Genomic DNA, 22,961 nt, shown 5'->3' on the forward strand with positions numbered 1-22,961 from the left:
TTCCCTTGAACCCCCCCAAACTTTTGTGTACGTTTCAATTAATTCATTATTGTAGTACCATTAGTTGAACACAACGTTTTTAAAACTTTTTTGCCTCTTAGTATTTTTTCGATAAGCCAGTTTTTATCGAGATGCGGCTACTTTTTTACTATATTTACATAAAAAATTTATGGGGGTTTTGTTCCTTTAAACCCCCCAAATGTTTGTGTACGTTCCAATTAAACTATTATTGTGGTACCATTAGTTAAACACAGTGTTTTTAAAACTTTTTTGTCTCTTAGTCTTTTTTTGATAAGTCAACTGTTATCGAGATGTGGCTTCTTTTTAAAAATATACCAAAAAATTTAAGTTATAAATAAATTTTCAGATTATTAACAGGTGTCTATAATCATACTTAACCATACACAAATAGGTGGTGGATTCGACAAATATTCAAAATATCTCGATAAACACTGGCTTATCAAAAAAGTACTAAGAGGCAAAAAAGTTTTAAAAATATTGTGTTTAACTAATGGTGCCACAATAATAATTTAATTGGAACGTACATAAAAGTTTGGGGGAGTTTAAAGGAACAAAACCCCCATAAAATTTTTATGGGGTACACAAATTTCACTATAATTTTTTTTTAAGATGTTGCTACGATAAACACTCCTCATGTCCATTTTCAATAAAAAATCTCTAGGAGTTTTCGATATATTAAAAAAAATCGATTTTCATTTTGTAACTTCAAAGGGCTGTAACTTTTTTTGTGAGCACTATTGTATATAGGTAAGTGAGGTTTAATCAACCTATTTTTGACCCCAGAATCTGTGGTATAATTTATGACCAATCTTTTCGGGACACCCTGTATATGGCAAAAAATTGAAATTTAAAGATACAAATAGACCTGTTTCGGGATTGTTCCTTAATGTCGCCGGTTTAAGAAATAATGAATTTATACCTTACTTTATGGAGCACGCACTGTATATTAAAGATTGTGTCCAAGACGCACATATGCGTCATATATTTTAATGTAATATTCTCGACGCATATGTGCGTCACATATTGTAAGAAAATAAATAGTTGAACAGTTTTTCCTTAATGTCGCCGGCTTAAAAAATAATAAATTTATGCCTAACTTTATGGACGCATTGTATATTAAAGATTATGTCCAAGATGCACATATGCGTCATATATTTTAATGTAATATTCTCGACGCATATGTACTCTTTTTCCAAAGTCAGTTTGCCAAGTGGCGGCTTTCGAGTTTCTTTGATGCCAGTGCCGACCATTGGCGTGGAAATTAAGAAAAAGGATCAGTTCATCAAACGCATATTTCAAGAAAAATCATATAATTTTTATTAATTTTTGCATAATTATATTCATAAAAATCTCTCAATTTTTGGGCAGAAATTGTTTGAACAATTTTTTAAACAAATTCAAAATATCACCTTTTGTGCTCCAAAAAATATTTTTTTAGGTTTTTGGGTAACTCTAAATAAGAAAGGTACTTTGTCATTTTTCTCAAAAGTTAATAGTTTTCGAGATATAGGCGATTTAATATGCATTTTCCAGGCTTGAAATAGTTATTTTCCTAACAAGTGCAGAAAGTCATACTTTTCCGCACGCGACTGCAGTTTGCTGAACGACGCGAAGCGGGAGTTCGGCAAGCAGTCGAGTGCGGAAAAGAGACTTTCTGCAAGCGTTAGGAACAATATTTTTTCTACGAATCTTTAAAAAATGACCAAATCTTAGGGCCGGTTGTTCGAACGCTAATCAACAATGACAACTATCAAATATTTAATTACTGTCACCAAAACTGTCAATGTCAACTTTTATTGGGTTGCTGAAAACATAATTGATTAAAATTATGAGATTAGTTAATCAATTAACATAACAATTATTAACATAATTGATTAATTAATTTCATATTATGTTTTCAGCAACCCAAACAAAGTTGACATTGACAGTTGGTGACAGTAATTAAATATTTGATAATGATAATTGTTGATTAGCGTTCGAACAACCGGCCCTAAATCAATTAATTTAATTAATATGAAAATACATACACAAATTAATTCTTTGACAAGGTTGTCAAAACCAAACTTTCAGCATAATTGGTTAGCATGACGACGATCTTGGTTTCCATGACGACGATTCAAAACCACTGTGATTGTCCACTGATTTGACCTTCGAATAATATGTCAAATTTATTTTATTTCATCGAATTCTCGCGTTAATTTCATTAAAACATGAACACAATAAGATATATTTGAAATAAATTAGTAAATAACATCTAAATATTAGTTTATTGCATTTATTATAATTACTTTAAGGCCATATTAACATACCTAAATTAACACGCGTGCGGAAAAGTAAAACGCGTGTGGAAAAGTAAAACGCGTGCGGAAAAGTAACACGCGTGCGGAAAAGTAAAACTTTTTAAACTAAAACGCGTGCGCGAAAGTAGACATTTTTGCACGTTCGTAGAAAAAATATGTAAATGATTATTTTTGAGATTCAAGAGTTAACTGAAGTCTAAACATTGAGTGTTAAGATTTTGGTGAGAAATCTTTTGAATTTGAATTGTTTCAACAATATCTGCCCAAAATGTCGCCCGGCACCCTTCGATTTGTTTAAACGGGGCATTTTCGAATAGGAATCTTCAAAGGAACAGAATCAGAATTTTTTCAAATGTGAGCGGGCTCACAACATCGAATGAATAACAAATTAATTCTTTCAAATTAAAACTTGTTAATTTTAGTGATTTATAAGAATATTGGACTCATTATTTAGTCATGCGTACAACATCATGCGTATCGAACCAGGTTTCGTCTAAATATATTATGTTTTTCCTTGTGGATTTTTAGATTATGTTTCTGTTTGAATTACGATATTGTTTTATTTTACTCAAATACTCTCGTCCAAGTTCAACGATACGCCGAGATTCCATTATTACCATTCGATTATCTAATTTCTTATATTTAAATCCACAACTTATCAAAATCTCGCGCAGTGTTTCCAAAGATGTATAATTATATTCAGGGAAATTTCTCAATTTGTCACGAATCAGTTCTAAAGTAGGCACTCTATTTTCTTTGTAAAAATTGTAAACTGTTCGTTGAATAACATCTTTTGCAGCAATGTCAATCCTACCTAATTTTTTCTTTGGTCGCTTTCGTTTTAAGGAATGATCTGTAACAGTGCTTAATCTAATAATTGTGTATATCGTCTTATACCCGATTTTTGTTAATACATGAATTCGCGAAACAATTGCATTATCAGTCATCCCAATATTTTCTTTTTTTAAACAATCGTACATATTTAGAACGATTCTTTGGGATTGTACGTGCAAATCTTTATTTTTTAATTCGGGGCTGTCATTAACGTAATTATCATTATTTATTGATACCACAGAAGATGATGCATCTTGATCATTCCTATCAAATGGTCGCCAATATGCCATCGTAGCAAAAATATATTACTTACTTTAAAATAATCCTCCGCCTCTGTTTAGCTGGTGCTTAAATTTCAAGATTTTAGGGGGTCGGATAACCAGCCAAACACGTGTTCATTTTGATTTATAGCTTTTCAGTTCGGTGTTGCCATAATGCACGATGTAATATAATTATTATTTGCTTCCGTCTAGGTCATTTATTAAAAACTACTCAAACTGTGTATTAGGCGGTAATATATTTTTTCTACGAGCGTGCAAAAATGTCTACTTTCGCGCACGCATTTTAGTTTAGAAACTTTTACTTTTCCGCACGCGTGTTACTTTTCTTCACGCGTTTTACATTTCCGCACGCGTTTTAATTTTTCGCACGCGTGTTAGTTTAGATATGTTAATATGGCCTTGAAGTAATTATAATACATGCAATAATAGTATATTGTGCAACAAGTGCAGAAAGGTACTAATTTCTCACGAGTTTGAAAAGTTGCGGTACGAGCGCAAGCGAGTGCCGCAATTCAAACGAGTGAGAAATTACCTTTCTGCACGTGTTACACACTATATTTTTTCTACAAGCACAGTTTCTCCTAAAAATAAAAATCACAATTTTCAAACGAAGATTAATTATAATAGGTACCTATGTGATAAATTTTAAACTGTATTTAATTAATACTAATCAATTTAAATTCCTTATACCCAAATAAATTGCACAGAAATCAGTTAAAAAATTAATGCACTGCCTTAATTTGTTTAAATTTAAACTATTTTAAAAAATTATTAGGTACACATTATTGACGTTGTATTTATGCAGTCACGGATTTACACAAAACTTACTTCATTCGACGTCTCTTGCAGATGTTGCTAAATCCTTATTGGTTATTTGATAATTATAAAATGTTTAATAAGAATAAAATTGTAAAATAAAACAGTTGTAACATCCATAATTTAGTTTCTATGCTATAGTTAAATATAATAATTATCTTATAGGTTATATATTTGTCTAAAGTTTAACCACGGGTGTAAACAGAATATAACGTTACTCAGAATGAGGTAGTCAACTGTGCAGAAAAGAACTTTGCGGCACAGAAACGTCACTTTGCGGCACAGAAACGTCACTTTTCTGCACACTAATGTCAAATATCTTATACTGTGAGTAAATATCAAGTTTGCTAACATAAAACTGTGCAGAAAAGTGCATTTTGTATAGTGGTTGTAGAAAAATAACTATTTCTATTTACACGTTATACAATGTATGTCCATACTTTAAAAAAAAGGTCTTCTTTAATTTTTTTGTTAGGAAAGGTATTAATTTTTATTACTCATTTCAATGACGTACTTATCATAAAAAGAATTATGTGGAGTTTAAAATTGAATGTAACGCTGTGCTATACATGGTGTCCAGAAACTCTCCCGACAAACGAAGACTGGAGATGCTTCAGATAATTTGAAGACAATTTAACCCAATTCACCTAGTTCGAAAATGCTTCCTAAGGCCGATGTCAGATTATGCGTTTTAACCGGATGCGTTTCCGCCGCATCCGGTGAAAACGCATAGTGTGACAGATCGGTCCGGTTGCGTTGGAAACGGATGCGTTTTCACCGCATCCGGTCAAAACGCATAATGTGGCATCGGCCTAAGGGAGATAGAGCCCTTTGAAGACAGCGTCATGATATTAGTTTTGCTTAAATATCTCCAGAACGCTTCTACTTAGAAAAACGAAAACTGGTACACGTATTTATCTTGCTGACATAAATCAATTACATCAATTACGAATTTGTAGTACCAGTCATAGGCGCCCGTTCTGGGTAGGGTAACGGTTATTTTATCATATAACTTTTTTATCTTTAACTTCTAAGCATTTTTATGCTAGATTAGTAAATTGTAAGGTATTGTAGTACTAAAAGGTACTCTTTCTTTAAGTCGGTAGGATGCACCGTTTTCGATAAAAATCAATTTGAAAATTTTTCGTTTGTTGAATTTGAAAAAAAAAATAAAAAAAAACTATTTAGAAAAACGAAAAGTGGTACGTTCATTTATCTTCCAGAGATAAATCGATTTCCTTAGTTGCGAAATTCTAGTACCGGTCATATTCGTCCGTTTTGGGTAGGTCAATGGTTATTCTATCGCATAACTTCTTTGTCTTTAATTTTTAAGCATGCTTGACACTTGATGATTAAATTATGAGGTATTCTAGTAGTAAAAGTTACTATTACTTTAAATCAGTAAAATACACCATCTTTTTGACAAAAATTTTCAAAATTTTTTCTAATTTAATCAACGAAAAATTTTCAAATCGATTTTTCTAGAAAACGGTGCATCCTATCGCATTAAATAAAGGGTACTTTTTAGTACTAGAATACCTCACAATTTAATAATCCATTGTCAAGAATGTTTGGAAGTTAAAGACAAAAGAGTTATGCGATAAAATACCAGTTGCCCTACCCAAAACGGGCGCCTATGACCGGTACTAGAAATTCGCAATTGATCGAATCGATTTATCTCTGGAAGGTAAATAAGCGTACCAGTTTTTGTTTTCCTCAATAACAGTGTTCTGGAGATATTTAAGAAAAACTAATTCCCAGACGCCATCTTCAAAGAGCTCTAGCTCCCTCAGAAAGCATTTTCGGAGAGGTGAATTGGATTAAATTGTCTTAAAATTAGCTGAAGAATCTCTTATCTTCGTTTGTCGGGAGAGTTTCTGGACACCCTTTATAAAAGAGCTTGAACATTCAAAATCGATTTTCTCCAAAAGTACATGCACGGACATACAATAAGTGTTATTTCATCACATAATGTGAAAAATAAGTTTTAAAACAATATAATAATAGTGGTGTTCTTCTTTTATTCTTGAAATGAAACGAAATATACTGCATCTGACCATCACATCTAGTGATGATCTTTGGATCTATTTGGTTTTTTATTAGTTAAAATTTCGTATCTACTTTCAATCTTTAAAGTTCATTAAAGCTAATTCTTATCATATTTTCATAATGAAAAAGATTAAATTATCTGAACTGCCTTATTATGTAGATATTACAGTATGTAGCCACTTTAATACCATATCAATATATCTTAAATTTTTCATGTTTCCAGGTAAGGTATAAAATCAGTGAAATTTGGAAAAAAATAATAAAATTCTTGAAACCGTTTTTGAGAACTTGGATTCTTAAAAGTTGTTTATGTTTGATTTTTTAAAAGTAGATCATTATCTAAAATTCTATAAGAGTACTACCGCTAAAATCATCAACATGGCAACGTCGATATAGATCGAACGACCAAATCGTCTCCAGACTACAATGTTGCCGATATTCGAAAATTTCTTGAGAGCATACGTAAATATACAAAGTTCACAGTTGCATTAATTCATTAGTGAAGAGTTCATTGAAATAATAAGTACCTAGTTAATTAATTTATAGATATATTTTTTGAGAATATTTTCATATTATTTTTTTAAGAGTGTCGTTGACTAGCAATTGAATAATAACGAATAGAGAATAGAGAATATTTTTTTAATATAAACTTAGGAATTTTAGGAAATATATCTGACAACCTTGATTCGGAAGCGGGTCTCTTTGATACCTAAATGAGGCATGTTTATGATGGAAAATTATTAGTGGATGTACTGTACGTACTGTAAGAAAATAAATGGTTGAATATTCATCAACAAATACTGACTTAAAGTAATGTCCTTTGGCTACTAACTGTAGAAAAAACTATTAGTATAAGAATAAGGCATAACAAGGATGAAACATAATGGAGAAAAAAGTTAAAAATATTGTAGTTATTTTATTTCGTCAATGGCTATGGCGCAAAAGTGTTTCAGAAATTTTAATTTAATGTGATTGAACGCATTTGTGCGTCACGTGCTGTAGAAAGCTATTTTTTTAATATCGCACCTCCGCTCAAACAGTTTCATAAGTCAAAAAAGAAAAGTATGGAGAAAACGACGTTTAAAATTTGTGCTAGATCTTTTTCGGGTTTAATTCAAAAACTGTTAAAATTAGTATAATAACTACTTACATATTTTAGTTAGTTACAAAGATTTTTGTAGCTCAACAAAATAGTGTATTAATTCTGCTAAAAATATTAAAAAAAAAAAAGAATTTTTTTTTGACTTGTGACACTATACAGATAAAATAACAAAAAATTTACGAAATATTATTTATCAAAAGTGGCTCTTGCAGTAAAGAATATAATATCATCTAGTTAACAAACTTATAATTTTTAATGATGTAACTTTAAATACAAGTAACAAACCTTCCGCAGATAACGTGAAAAAATTTAAGATTTTTGACGTCGGTCTAACAAACCGAGCTTTTCTAAAATTAAAAAAAAAATGAAATTTAGCTGTAGGTGACAAATATTTGTAATAATATAATTAAGTACCCTAGTCTCTATGCAAATATATAAAATTTATATTTTTTTTGTTACTTTAACAATTTTAAGGGGGTATTAAAAAAAGTATTAGTGGGGTAAACCTAGACAATTTGAACCAGTTGTTGCGAGAGACATAATGTTATTCAGTCGAAGGTTAAACAAAAAATACTGCAAAAAGAAAGATAAATAAGTGATAAATGTGTCACTTTTCTTGAGCACATACGCAGATTGTTTTGAATAAAATAATTACATAGTCTTAACTCGACAAACGACGCTTTATACACATCTTAGATGGAAAAATGTTTTGCACAAGTTGAGATGTGACACTGTTTATGTTCGGTTCACCGTTGATTTTGGTTAATCATATAATGACTCTAGTGTCATCTAACGACAAATACTTGAACGATAAATGTAACACTTTTTGAGATAAGATTTTGTAGTTTTATTAAACTGATTTCATTTCAAATAAAACTGTTTTCATTTTTTTTTATTTATGACACTATTTGAGCTGAGGTGCGAATGTTAAAATTTTGTACTTACTTATCAAAGAAGGCATATTGATAACTGTTTTGGGTTTTTGTTGTATCTTTCGTTCTACTCTCTCCGGCTGGCCTCTAACTTGCATGGGCTCCCTTCTCACCTGCGTCTGTACCACCTTTTGCACCAATCCCGAACTGGTTCTGACGTATTTTGTTGTTTGAACTTTATGCTGATTGTTGGCTGCAGACACACCCGCGGGAGAACTCCTAGAAGCAAAACATTCAAAATAGTAACGGACTGGATGGACAAAATAGTAAAGATTCAATATTCATCCCACTACCAAAAAGCTAAACCCACAACACTGAAACGAGTTTCGTCTGATATACCTTATGAGTGTTCTTCTTCTTCTTTTTGTATAGACATAATTGTCTGTTTTTTCAATGTGCCTCCAGCAAGTTTTCGTTCCATCGTTTTCGTGGTCTTCCCACTGATCATATTGCTTTTTGCTGTCCTTACTAGTCTATTTGTTATCATTCGGCTTATGTGGTCAGTCTATTCTATTATTCTATTTCTTACCCAGTTATTAATGTTCTCCACCTTGCATCTACGTCATATATCTGTACTTCTAGCTATAAGTGTCTTACCATTGATTTTTCGAAGGGTTTTCATTTCCGTTGTTTCGAGCAATCTTTTTGTCCTGTCTGTGTCGGGTCGTGTTTTTGCCGAGTATGTCATTATTGGTCCGATGACCGTTTTGTAAATTCTGCATTTCATTTCTTTTCTGATATTTTTATTTCTCCACATTGTGTCATTCAGGCAACCTGAGGCTCTGTTTGTTCTATTCACTTGATCTTCCACTTCTGTTTCAAGCTTTCCGTAGCTAGATAGTGTGATGCCTAGATATTTAAACGACCCCATTACTTGTTGTATTATCTGACCATCCAGCTCCAATTAACATCTTATTGGATTTGCTGTTATAACCATGCATTTTGTCTTTTTTGGGTAAATTAACATGTTAAATCTGGTGTTATATTAAATTGGTGCAGCATACGTTGTTGTTCTGAAGCTATTTCCTTGTGGCATTTTTATGATTAACTATTTAGATGGGAAATAAGCCACAATTAAATTGAAAAAATAATTTTATTAACGTTTCGACGCCCAAATCGGGTGCCGTTGTCAAAATACAAAATACTACTAAATTAAACAAAAATGTTGTTGCTAAGTAAAAAAAATTCTACTAATAATTCATTTAATCTGACTCATTTATATTGGTAATTCAGACGTATATTATACATTTTAAAGTAGAAGACTTTAAAATGATATCGCCAATATTTATGAGTTGCGTTCCTGGGATGACTTTTATAACAAGATAGTTCATTCGATTACATGAAATCAATCTCAACTCAAGAATATCCGTCACAAAAAAATCATAACATGTGATCTGTCTTTAAAAAGACAACCAAATGCAACGATGACAGTAAAATTCTCGCGTTAGAGATTCCATAGTAAATCACGAGGGAAAACCAGGAAAAAACCTCGTGATATTATCCCGACATCGTAAGTCTTACATTTAATTTACTTTCCAATTTCATTTGTATTTACTTCAAATACAATTTATGTTGGATACATTCCTGAATATTATAAACGATCAAGAAGAGACAATAAAATTTACAATGGAAAAGGAATACAATAACACTTTGCATTTCCTCCATGTCTTAGTCTCCAAGAAGGATACTGGATATGAGACTCAAGTGTATAGAAAACCAACACACACCAACAGATATGTCAATTACAAATCAACTTTAAAAAGGGAATCATTAAATCCTTATATGCTAGAGCCAAAATTACTTGTTCTAACGAAAATTCATTTTTAGAAGAAAAACAATTGTTAACATCTGTTTTATTAAAAAATAATTATCCTTTTTCGTTTATAAATAAGGAATTGTCAAGATTGGATCAAATGGAACAGAACAACTCAAAACGGGATCCTACAACATTCACAAGAAATAATACGAGGAAAATATCAATACCATATATAAAAGGACTATCCGAGAAAAACAGGAAATAAATTCAACATTTCAACAACATTCAAAACAACAAACACATTGAGATCTATTCTATCTAAAACTAAACCAACAATGAACAAGAAAGAACAAAGAACTGCATTTATAAAATAGCTTGTGAATGCGAACAATTTTATTTAGGCGAAACATCAAGACCATTAAACATTAGAATAAGTGAACATCAGTCTTATATTAAAAATAGAGAATTTGATAGATCTCAATATGTCAACACGCATGGGATAATGAACATAGAGTTCAGTGGAGAGATTCAAGTATAATCCTGAAAGAATCAGATAGTAAAAAGAAAAAAATCAAAGAAGCGGCTCTAATTATGCTAAATGAAACCAATTGTGTCGCAAATTCTTCGGTAGAATGAAGTAGGATGTGGTTACCCATACCGAAAGAGGAAGTCAACAGAAAGAAAATACCACGATTAGTAAGTCAAAAACATATTGAGTTAGTACAGGTTTTATATTTTAGTATTACTTATTGTATATCTATATATTATTATTATTATTTATAATTTAAACATATTAAAGTCAGAATTTGGTATTAGTTTTTGAAAGTAAATTAAATGTAAGACCAATACTTACGATGTCGGGATAGTATCACGAGGTTTTTTCCTGGTTTTCCCTTGTGATTTACTATGGAATCTCTAACGCGAGAATTTTACTGTCATCGTTGCATTTGGTTGTCTTTTTAAAGACAGATCACATGCTATGATTTTTTTGTGACGGATATTCTTGAGTTGTGATTGATTTCATGTAATCGAATGAACTATCTTTTAGTAAAGTCGTCCCAGGAACGCAATTAATAAATATTGGCGATATCATTTTAAAGTCTTCTACTTTAAAATTAATATACGTCTGAATTGCCAATATAAATGAGTCAGATTAAATAAATTATTAAAAAAATTTTTTTTACTTAGCAACAACATTTTTGTTTAATTTAGTAGTAATTTGTATTTTGACAACGGCACCCGATGTGGCGTCGAAACGTTAATAAGCTTATTTACCATCTAAATATTTAAGCATACGTTGTAAATCATCTTCACTTTGAGAGATTAGTTATTACATTATTTTAAGTTGTTTTTCTCCCATTTGGTATCCTTTTTTAGTTCTTACTTTTTTTATTATTTCATCCATGATCAGGTTGAACAATAAAGGACTCAAAGAATCCTGCTATCTTATACCATTGCCAGCTTCAATTGGGTCAGTTAGCCTTATGAGTGATGCAGTAAAATCGAATCGAATGGGATCCAAAGAAGTATTTATTTCTATTAGCACTCCCTAAGTGCCACGCTCTTTTTTTTTATAGGAGTCACAAAAATAATACAGTGGACTCTCTCTATAACGAACACGGATATTATGAGGTTTCGCTTATAACGAGGTACGCTAGATGTCCCATGAAATTCCTATTGAACGAAAACACCTCTATAACGAGGATAATTGGTTATAACGAGAAAAAATGAAATCGAAGAACATGTTTTTTTACCTGTTTTTAGTGAAGTAATGGCTATAAATAAATACACAAACTGCTTGTATATAGAAATTCCCAACATCTGTGTTATTATCGAGACCAGTCGTGTAATAAACACCGCCTGCAATAAACTTCTTTCTGTTTATCTATCGACCGATATTGAATACATATTGCAGGAAAATTACAATTTACGATGGTATGAAGTTTCATTGTTCAGGTCGACCATCGACACCTAATAAACTACGTAAGAGGCATCAAAACATTTCAATATTATTGTTGTCTGATATAACGACATGCGCTTATAACGAGGTAATTAGACCGCCATTTATTCAAAGAGATATAATTGGTTTTCTAAAATGGAGTCGACAAAAGATATGACAAGAACCATATGCAGAATGAGATTTGACCACTGTCTTACTCCATCATATTTATTTAAAATTAATATAGCTGATAGTCCACAATGTATTTGTGGACAGTTGGGCAATCTACAACACAAAATTTTGACCTGTTCTCTTATCTCTAATAAAGTTCATATGTTTTTAAATTCACTGTATGCTTTGACTGATGTCTACCATCCCATTAATTTAAATTATTTATTAACATTAGAAAATAATGAGTTGGTATACCGACTATTGTATAAACATATTTTAGATATTAAGCTTAAATTGTAATTGTAAAATATAGAGTAAGTATTTCTTGTAAATTGTTATATGTTAGAAGAAAAAAGAAAAGAAAAGAAATAAAAAAAAAAACAAAAAAAAAAGAAAGAAAAAATATAAAAAAGATATATAAAAAAAATAGAAAAAAATATAATAATTAAAAAAATATAAAAAAATATAATAATTAAAAAAATATAAAAAAAATATGTAGATAAAAATGAATGACGAACTTAGACAGTCCATAGTAAAATAGCTTTCGAATTAAGTAGAGGGCTAAAGAAGAATGTTGCAGTTTTTGCTGTGGAACTCAGAGAACATCATTTAGAAAAAAAAAAAAAATAAAAAAAATATATAAAACATTATTAAAAAAAAATACAAAAATAATTATTTATTAGTAGAATTGTTTATTAGAGATTAATATTAGTATTAATTTTAGGATAAGATACGAAAAAATGACTAATAAAATAAAAAATAGTAAAATTGGCGAATGGATTTAGTGTCCGCAGTCATATAAACTCAAACAAACAACAATAGTCCGCCATTTCAGTTCTCGTTATAGAGGGTGTAATAGGGTAATAATGTCTTACCTGATGGTGGTGTTTCCAATTTTTCGCATCGTAGGTGAAGGAACGACTTGTCTAGTGAAGGAATATACGTTTTTAGGCGATGTATTATGGTCCGGTTGGATGAACTTCTCTGACATATCGCTGGCAATGTTAAACCTTGGTTTGGGGGCCACCGGTTTTGTCCTGACGAAAGTTTTTGTTTGTCTCACTACGGGATTTACAATGGGCCGTGCCATCGAATGGTTCAGGACTCTTTGCTGTTGAAAAAAAAATGTGATAAATAATTGATATACTTTTAATTAATTAGAAAATCAGACACATTAGAAAAATTCAAAACTTATGACTCTAAGTAGGGTAAATAATACAGAATAAGTGTGAAGCCGTAAATGGCAATGAGATAGGACAAGTACAAGAATATATCCAAATTCTAAAACTTGACAAAGAGAACCAAAGTGCGGAAATCGCAAGAAGAGACTGGCATGGGCAGGATTTGGAAAACTCATATGAATACTTAAAAACCGCAAAATGCCTCAATATTTGAGGAGCAAAGTTAGTCCATGCGGTGAGACCGCTCCCGTCTGAAAAAAATTTCTGATTTGGTTTCTTTGTGGATTCCTATTCAAAAATGTCCCCTTTAAACAAATCTGAAGGGTGCCGGGCGGAATTTTTGGGCAGAAATTGTTTAAACAATTTTTTTAAACAAATACAAAATATCATGTTTTTTGCTCTGGAACATATATTTTTAGATTTTTTGGGTCAATCTAAATAAGAAAAGTATCTTGTCATTTTTCTCAGAAATTGATAGTTTTGGAGTTATAGGCGATTTAAAATCTGAAAAATGCGAAAATACGCATTTTCGAGGCTTAAAAACTCATATTTAAATTAGTATTTTTGAGGTTGCCAGATACTTAAATTGAAGACTGAACATTCAGCTTCAAGATTCAGAAGAGTGATCGCGTCTAACTTTAATTTATACCGTTGTTTTTTAATTGTTAAATATGCGTGTTTATCCGATTTTTTGCAGGTGCGGCGCGCGCTCCATTTCAAAAATCTCCTATTTTCCTCCGAAAAATATTTTCCTAGATTATTTGGGACATTCTAAATAAAATAAGTTTCTTGACATTTTTCTCAAGTTAATAGTTTTTAAGTTATAAGCGATTTAAAATCCGAAAAATGACAAAAAACGCATTTTAAATCGCTTATAACTTTAAAACTATTAACTTTTGAAAAAAATGTCAAGAAACTTATTTTATTTAGAATGTCCCAAAGAATCTAGAAAAAATATTTTTCGGAAAAAATAGAAGATTTTTGAAACGGAGCGTGCCGCACCGGCAAAAAAATCGGATAAACACGCATATTTAACAATTAAAAAACAACGGTATAAATTAAAGTTAGATGCGATCACTCTTCAGAATCTGGAAGCTGAATATTTAGTCTTCAATTTAAGTATCTGGCAACCTCAAAAATACTAATTTGAATATGAGTTTTTAAGCCTCGAAAATGCGTATTTTCGCATTTTTCAGATTTTAAATCGCCTGTAACTCGTAAACTATCAATTTTTGAGAAAATTTACAAAAACTTAAAAATATATGTTCCGGAGCAAAAAAATGTGATCTTTTGTATTTGTTTAAAAAAATTGTTTAAACAATTTCTGCCCAAAAATTCCGCCCGGTACCCTTCAGATTTGTTTAAAGGGGACATTTTTGAATAGGAATCCACAAAGAAACCGAATCAGAAAATTTTCCAGACGGGAGCGGTCTCACCACATGGACTAAGTGGTCAACCAGTTAATCCTCCCTATCATGATATATGAAGGCAAACCTGCACCATAACTAAAGAGCAAATGGAAAGGGTAATGTTAGGTATACAAGTGTCGAATAAAAAGAGGAACAACTGATCACCAACAAAAGTTGACAAAATTGAATGGAGCTTCACATGCCACACTATGAGACAAAAAGACCAACTTTGGAACGCCACATTGCAACATTGGAGACCTTACAAAGATATACGAACAAGAGGAACGCCACAAATGAGATGGGGCATGAAATAAAAAAAAAAAGAATGTGTGTGTACTTTGTACGCACGTAAGAAGTTATACTTCTATTATATGATTTAAACGAAATTAATATACTTTTTATTTATATTTTGTTTAAATATTAAACTAATTTATACTTACTACTTCTCAAACATTTTTATTAGAACAGTGCCAAAAATTAAAATAATAAAAGAATAAAACACACACAAACACATTAAACAGCCACAAATGATGTCTGAACATTAATTGTCGAAATTTTTTTTAACTAAATACGTATTTTCTGAAAATACAATTATATAATAAATATACTTACAATCATAAAATGTATTAAAAAAAAAAACAAAAAAGAAAGTTTCTATTGGGACTCGAACCAGCGCTGATAAGAGCGGTTGGTATTGGAATTCATTCGCCTTCTCCGCTTAGCCACGGACACTATGTGTCATTATTTACGAAGATCGACTAACTAAACGGATTAAACTTGTGATATTTTGATATTTTGAAAATTGATCAAATTATTTTAATTTTGAATTGAAATGATTTAGAATTGAAAAAATACAACAAAACATAGAGTTAAAAAGCAATATATTAGGTGAATATTGATAGAAATTTTGATGGTAATCAAATTATATAAATAAAAGTATTACATACTATGTATTTTGGCAGATCAAATAGATAGGTTTATACCCATGATACATTAACAATTATTACGTACCTGTTGCTTTTAAAAACTATTTAAAAGTCACTACAATATTATAAACTTTTTTGTTTCTGTCCTCACAACAATAAAACTAATATATTATACATTTGTTTACCTTTACCTTTACCTCCAAACCACAGCTGCCATATCGGATAATTTTTGACATGTCATTTGAGCATCCAATCAGAACAAAGTTATAATGCGCATGCGCCGGGCTGATAGGTTTTAACATATAAAAAAATCACCCTCTATCGCCGGTAAAGAAGTATAACTTCAAAAATAGCTGTAACAAATTAGGAGTATGTTGCTTAGACAGATCGATGGAAGGAGTTGGGAGAGGCTCTTTATCGTCCAAAAATGCACGATAGAAGGCTAAGAAGTGTGAAGCATTATTCTTGTACCACAAGACAAAAAACAAGGAAAAATACACAGAAAAATTTCCCAATTTATAGCAGAAATTACAATTTATCTCAAAATATATACAGAGCTATTCAAATATTATTAACCTTCGGATGACCAATGGGGGTAAATTTGGACCCCAGCGTATGTTTTTGTTTAATAAATTCAAAAGTATTTTCAATTTTTAACTCATTATTTTTTTATTTGACTTTAATATCATTCTAGGTACAGTAGACTCCCGTAAGTTCGGCCTCGGTTAGTTCGGTCTCCGCTTAGTCCGGCCGGCTCTCTGAGCATTAGTCACACACTTTGCACATCAAAAATCATTAGAAAAGAAAATTCAGAAAAAAATTACCGACTTTTTTAAGTGTTAAGAAGCCAAACCACCAATGTACAGCCGGTTCCTAAAAAAACTGATACGACTCTTAGTAAGATTTCATCATGTTGAGCAGTGTATTTGATTGATCTGACATTATATTTATTATGACAGACAAATAATAAAATAAACAAACCACAAACAACTGATTCATGAAAAAACTAATAAGTATTTTAGAAAAATTTAAACGCAGGATGAAAGATTACATTTTATTACCGAGGGCGGAAAGCCCCTTAGAATAAACAAGCAGTTTCTATTGAATGAAATATTTGAAATTAAATATCACACTTTTTTTTATTTTCAGCCCTGTAACTTATTAAAATAAATATTATAGAAGTTTTCAGGGACTTTCAGCCCTCGGTAATAATGTAGTCTTTCATTCTGAGTTTAAATTTTTCAAAAATATTTATTAGCTTTCTCAGGATTCGAAAAAAAAAATGAATACAATTAAAATACATTGAGAATTTTGACATGCGTCACAATTTTGCATTAACTCAATGTAAAATTCTAAACTGTTGAATTCCAGCTTCCCTAATTATTTGACATCAAAAGACATTAGAAACTATTTGTAGATGATTCAAATCTGTATTGAAAACAACTGTTAAAATTGGTCTACGTAATAGGGCTTTTCATTCACAGTCATTTGTTTCGAGCTTCGGTCATATGTCGTATAATCCGTGTATATTAATATTATACACAGATTATACAACATATGACAGAAGCTCGAAACAAATGACAATCGATGAAAAGCCCTATTAAACATATTCCAAAATTTTGTAAAAATGTAATACATTTCAGTTTTCAGCCCAAACTTAGGCCACACACAATGCAATAATGTTCACATTTTTGAACTGTCAATATTTTTATTTTATCATCTATTGTTTAAAAACAATACAGTTGATAATATACCCTCAGTTGCGGAGAAAGTATTAATAATAAAGATTAATAATAAAGTCTAATAACCGTGGAACAGAATAAGCTATCTGACAAATTTTAAGATTTGGCAGTGACATTGACAGTATGTAAATATTAAGTATTAATCCTTCAAAATACACTGCTCAATTTTCTACAAAATACGCGTCAAGAGTCGTATCAGTTTTTTTTGGAACCAGGTGTACAATAATATTTTTTAATTTTATTAGGCCTAGAGTTCTGTAAGTATTGTTTTATAGTATTTTTGTAACGGTCTATCTTTTCATATATTATGTTAAATATATGTCAGAGTATTCCTCTGTGTTGTCTTCTACTTAATGTACAAGTGTTTTGTTTTTACTAGATCCATACAAACAATAAATGGGCATTTTTTAAAGCATCGGTTAGTTCGGCCACTTTTAAGTTCGGCCTAGGGTCCGGTCCCGAGGTGGCCGAACTTACGGGAGTCTACTGTATCCTCATATTTTGAAATAAAAAAATTCCCTATATTTTACGAATAAAAAATATATTCTGAAGTTGATGTTTAGTAAAATACCGTCTATTATGTGGAATTCCAAGTAGTTTTACACTGCGCGTTATCAAACTATTATTAGACTGTGGTGCCTGTTATGTACGAATCATGACATTCCTGTTTGCTACAGTTAGTCATTATTATTATTTCCTGGCGTATATTATTATAGTTTCTTAGTATTTTGTGTACATATAAGATATGGCCCGCAAATATCTCACCGAGGCCGAGTTACAGGAAATTGTTACTGCTAGCGATTTTTATGATGATATAGAAGATGAAATAGTATCAGAAAACGAGGATGTATTGTTAGATGAAGATTTAAATGCTGAAAACATTCATTCCAGGTCATTTATGACCTGGGGTCATTTTTTACCCCCGTTGGTCATCCATGTTACAAAAAAAGGTTGGTCATCGGAAGGTTAAAAAGAACTTACTTGTTTTTCTGCAGATCCGGTTACCGCCCTTCTTATGACCTGAGGACCTGTCAGGGCCTTGTTTAGTATGGAAGTCGGGTTTGCTATTACCTTGCGAGAGGTAACAGGCATTTTAACTACTTGTTTCGTAGAAGCAGCGGTGGGGAATCTTCTTTCAGGTACAATCTGAGGTTCAGTCTATTAAAACATCAAAAAAGCTATATTAAAACACTGCACTTGTAATTTTACAAAAAATTATGGAAATACCATAGAGTACCAATATGGAATTAATACGAAGCATATGAGAATTCGCATGTTACTTCTAGGCCTGGATTCCGCGTACCAAAAAAAAGTTTATTAATAGCAAGCTAAAAATTTGTTAATAGCTCAACAGTGACTAGTCGGACAAACTTTGATGTACGGGAACACTGGAACAGGGAAAGCTTTAATTGAATCGCTTATTGTATAAAAAGAATAATGCCCGGTTGCACCAACAGATCTTAAGCTTAAGTCGAGAATATCATAAGAATTAATATAATATAATTATAATATACTACAAAAGAATACCATAATATAATAATAGATATAATTGATAATAATGTAAGAATCTAAAATTATGGTGCAACGTAAGTGATACTCAAGGAGGCCCTATCTATAAGTAGAGCTTAGCTAAGCTGGAGCTTAAGATCTGTTGGTGCAACCAGGCATAAGTCCACTTCCGTACGAAATTAAAGTGAGATATACATTTTGTTAAACTTTAAACCGACGTTGACGGATCGATGAGTCTATAAAGGAAATTTGTATCTCTCACCGTACGCGAAATATTGCACGATAAAATTTTTGTTGAGCGTATAAAGCAGGGGTGGGCAAACTTTTTTTAGTAAGGGCCACAAAATGTTTTTGGTCTATTACCGAGGGCCGCAATATTTATTACCTTAACATGTTCGAATTTTTAACTTTTTACTAATTTGGGGTGGGGGGGGGGTTGGAATCAACATTTTTGTGATTTTTTTTAAACTATGGTATAATTATTTTATTTTTAATTTAAATAAACATATTCAGTACAATTAAAAGAATATTCAAAAATAAATTGACCAAATATTGAAAAATAAGTCAACGGAGGAAAATTTTTACAGATACCTCAAAACAAATGAAACAAACAATTTTAAAATATTTTATTAGCTTATGAGTTTCTTGAGGTTATGCTGTCGATTTTTTTTTAGTTTCAACTATTTTTGAGTTTTCGACATCACTCAGAAGTCAAAAGAACGAATTTTTTTTGTAAGAAAGGGTGAAAATCAACATGTTTATTATTGTTAAACAAAAAATAAGCATAAAACAAAAAATATCCCGACAACGTTACCTCACGAAATGTCTTAAGAAAATCTATGATAAACTTCCGGTGGATCTGTCAAGTAGTTTTTGAGTTATCCACCGCCTTTGAAAAAGGCAGTTTTGACAACAACGCGTTTAAAGGTTTGACAACTTTTATTTTCAATTTCATTTTTGTTTGTCAAATCGTGATGCACATCGAAATATGTTTTTGAATGGCGGAGTAATTTACAAAAGAGAAGGGAACAGCTGTTGAACGTTTCTCACTACGCTCAAGCTGCTGTCGATGATATGGATATTAAAGATGGTATTTCTGGTAATTTTACTCCAGTCAAACTCATATTTTCATAGAGTATTCTTGAAGTTATGTCTTCTTTTTCTTGTAGTTCCTTCTCCTATGGGAGGTTGGCTATCATCACAGATATCTGTACTTTTTGGCTGCTTCTCTGAAAAAATCTACTGAGCTGCAACTATACCACCCTTTTAACTTTCTCGGCCCGGAAATTCTTTTTCTATCTATGGATCTTTTACCCTGCATTATGAACCTCAATATCACATATTTAGCACCTCTAGTAGTATGGCCCAAATATTCCAGCTTTCTTGTTTTAATGTTCTTAATCACATCTCAAATGCTTCCAACTTCTTTATATTGGCTACTTTTAGTGTCCAGCTTTCCATTCCATACAACAAAGTCAAAAACACGTAGCATCTTAAGACTCTTATACTCTTATCCTCAGCTCCAGAGGAAGGTCTCGATTAACAAACATTTTTTTCATATTTATAAATGCTTTTCTTGCAAATGCGTGTCTTAATTTCTCTACCTTGGTCATTGTTTTTATGTACCCAGTTATGTGTACTTTTATGTTATTGAAGTTATGTACTTTCATTTACCAAAAATAATAAAAAAAAATCGAAAATTTCAAAATTTTTAAACCATACCCGTCACTTCCTAAATAGCATTTGCACTTATTTAAGCACGCTATTTCCCTCAAATATATTTATATAAATATTTATTTGTTTTTATTTTATCTACAAACCTATTTCTTTTTCACTAATATTGTTCAGAAGCTATTTCCTGGCGGCACCTTATGCAATTTACTATTTCATTTGGGAATAAACCATTTATTGCATCTTATGCAATTTACCATTTCACTTCGGAAATCGTTATCAAAATACAAAACAATAATAAGTTAGCATTTATTTAATTAGTTTAATTTATTAATGTTTTGCATTCAATTCGATTCAATTTTTTTTCCGCGGGCCGCAAAAAATGGCCCGCGGGCCGCACTTTGCCCACCCCTGGTATAAAAGGAACTAGTCCGGGTCTGATTACCTTTATACAATAATTCTTGTGGTGCCACCATCGTTTGTGTTACTTTGTCGTTTATTTTATTACTTCGGTTAGTTTACGTTAGTTAGTCTTACAATGTATTTTAGGTCTTGTTTGTAATAATAAACCTTTTTTTATAAATAAATTAATAATTTAACTGTAGAGATGCAGCACTACTTCGTCTTTTATTCATTGATTGTATAAAGGAATGAAGTTCCAGCCTTTAAAAACAACCTTTTGACCTTAATCGTTTTCAAAGCCAAGTTTGCTGTATCACGTGTCACTCTACTAGTCTCCTTCTACATTTCATCTGTAGAACAAAATTTGATAGATCATTAAGTTTCTAAACTAAATAGTTTTTTTTCGTTTTTCTCAAAACTAAGTATTGTGGACTTATACCCTTTATACAATAAGCGCTTCAATTGTGGAACATGTTACAAGTTTCTAACATCGGACTATGAAAACGTCCCGTGTATTTTGTCGAGCAGAATTTCCAATTGATTTGTTACCCTTTCATTAAACTCTCACGCAAAAATCAGACTGCTATTTGCCACCAATATAATTCCTGTCATTTAACATGTTCTACATGTGGGACTTACTAAAATACCCAACATATTTGTCGGACAAACATTTTTTCATATATCATATAAAGTTTTCTATTGAATAAACTTAAAAACAACCTGCTAGTTTTCACAATCATAAACTTGTCAGGATGACAAGTTCCACAAATAAAACTTCCCCTGTTCCAGTGTTCCCATACATCAAAGTTTGTCCGACTAGACACCATTAAGCTATTAACAAATTTTCAGCTTGCTATTAATAAACTTTTTTTGGTACGCGGGATACAGGCCTATTCCACAGAATACTTTATTATTGTAATGTAATGTCAAATCATTGTTATCAAAGTTTTTTTTTGAGCCATTAACAAATAATATTTGGACTAATAATGAAATTATTATTTTTGTTCCTACCTTAATAATTTTCACAGGTTCTGGTGCTTGAACCAGATGGTGCACTTCAATGTCCATGGGTTCTTCCTGAGGCTCGTTCTTCAAGTCCTCTTCTGTTATATCAGCTGCTGCCAGCTTCACTATATTATCTAGCGACATGTCTGATTTGGCTTCTTCGATTGGCTCGGGTTCATGCTCTGGGTATTCTACACCTATAACAATAATAAATATTCAATTAAATGGTTTTCCATGTTATTTTATGAATAATTAACTAGTTTTGATGGGAAATAAGCCACAATTTTACAAAAAAAAAATTATTTTATTAACGTTTCGACGTCCAAATCGGATGCCGTTGTCAAAATACAAAAAATATTAATGAATTAAACAAAAATGTTGTTGCTTAGTAAAAAATTCTTCTAATAATTTATTTAATCTGACTCATTTATCATTTTCAATTCATTTCAATCATTCATTTCATTCATTTTTCAAATCATGCAATTCAGACATATATTATACATTTTTTAAAGTAAAGGCTTTAAAATGATATTGCAAAACTATAAAATGTCACAAGAAAATAGCTTCAGAACAACATTTTATAAATACTTACGAGAATAGATTGATATAAAACTAGCCTTTGATAGATGGCGTTACTTTATACCGAATTGCTCTCGGTTTTGACATTTGCCATTCATGACTTGACGTCTGTCAAAATTTTAAGCCAAAAAACTATTAGTTTGGTTTTTACAGCCGTCAGAAGCAAACAACTTTTGTGATTTCGGAAAAATGGAAAAAATCGAGTATTGTTAGGTGATTCAAGTTCTTCCACAAAAATGAGAAAACGAATGTGCAAATCAAAGCCGATTTGGACGAAGTATATGGTGAAGTTTTATCTTCGTTAGCAACAGTAAAATGTTGGAAATCTGAATTTGT

The 22,961-nt window shown here is 31.2% G+C and overlaps 1 protein-coding gene across 8 annotated transcripts in view; it reads right to left on the bottom strand.

Annotated features, from left to right (window-relative positions):
- LOC126884134 (titin) overlaps positions 1–22,961 on the bottom strand; it is a 74,993-nt gene that overhangs the window by 14,268 nt on the left and 37,764 nt on the right. For all 8 annotated transcript variants that reach the window (XM_050649991.1, XM_050649989.1, XM_050649988.1 and 5 more), the window contains 4 exons: positions 22,053–22,243; positions 18,441–18,617; positions 13,077–13,312; positions 8,349–8,554 (listed from right to left, as the gene is read on the bottom strand). In XM_050649991.1, the coding sequence (XP_050505948.1) occupies positions 8,349–8,554; positions 13,077–13,312; positions 18,441–18,617; positions 22,053–22,243 (810 nt within the window). The remainder of the gene's footprint in view (positions 1–8,348; positions 8,555–13,076; positions 13,313–18,440; positions 18,618–22,052; positions 22,244–22,961) is intronic.

This window comes from Diabrotica virgifera, chromosome 4 (genome assembly GCF_917563875.1).
Source record: "Diabrotica virgifera virgifera chromosome 4, PGI_DIABVI_V3a".
Classification (NCBI taxonomy): Eukaryota; Metazoa; Arthropoda; class Insecta; order Coleoptera; family Chrysomelidae; genus Diabrotica; species Diabrotica virgifera.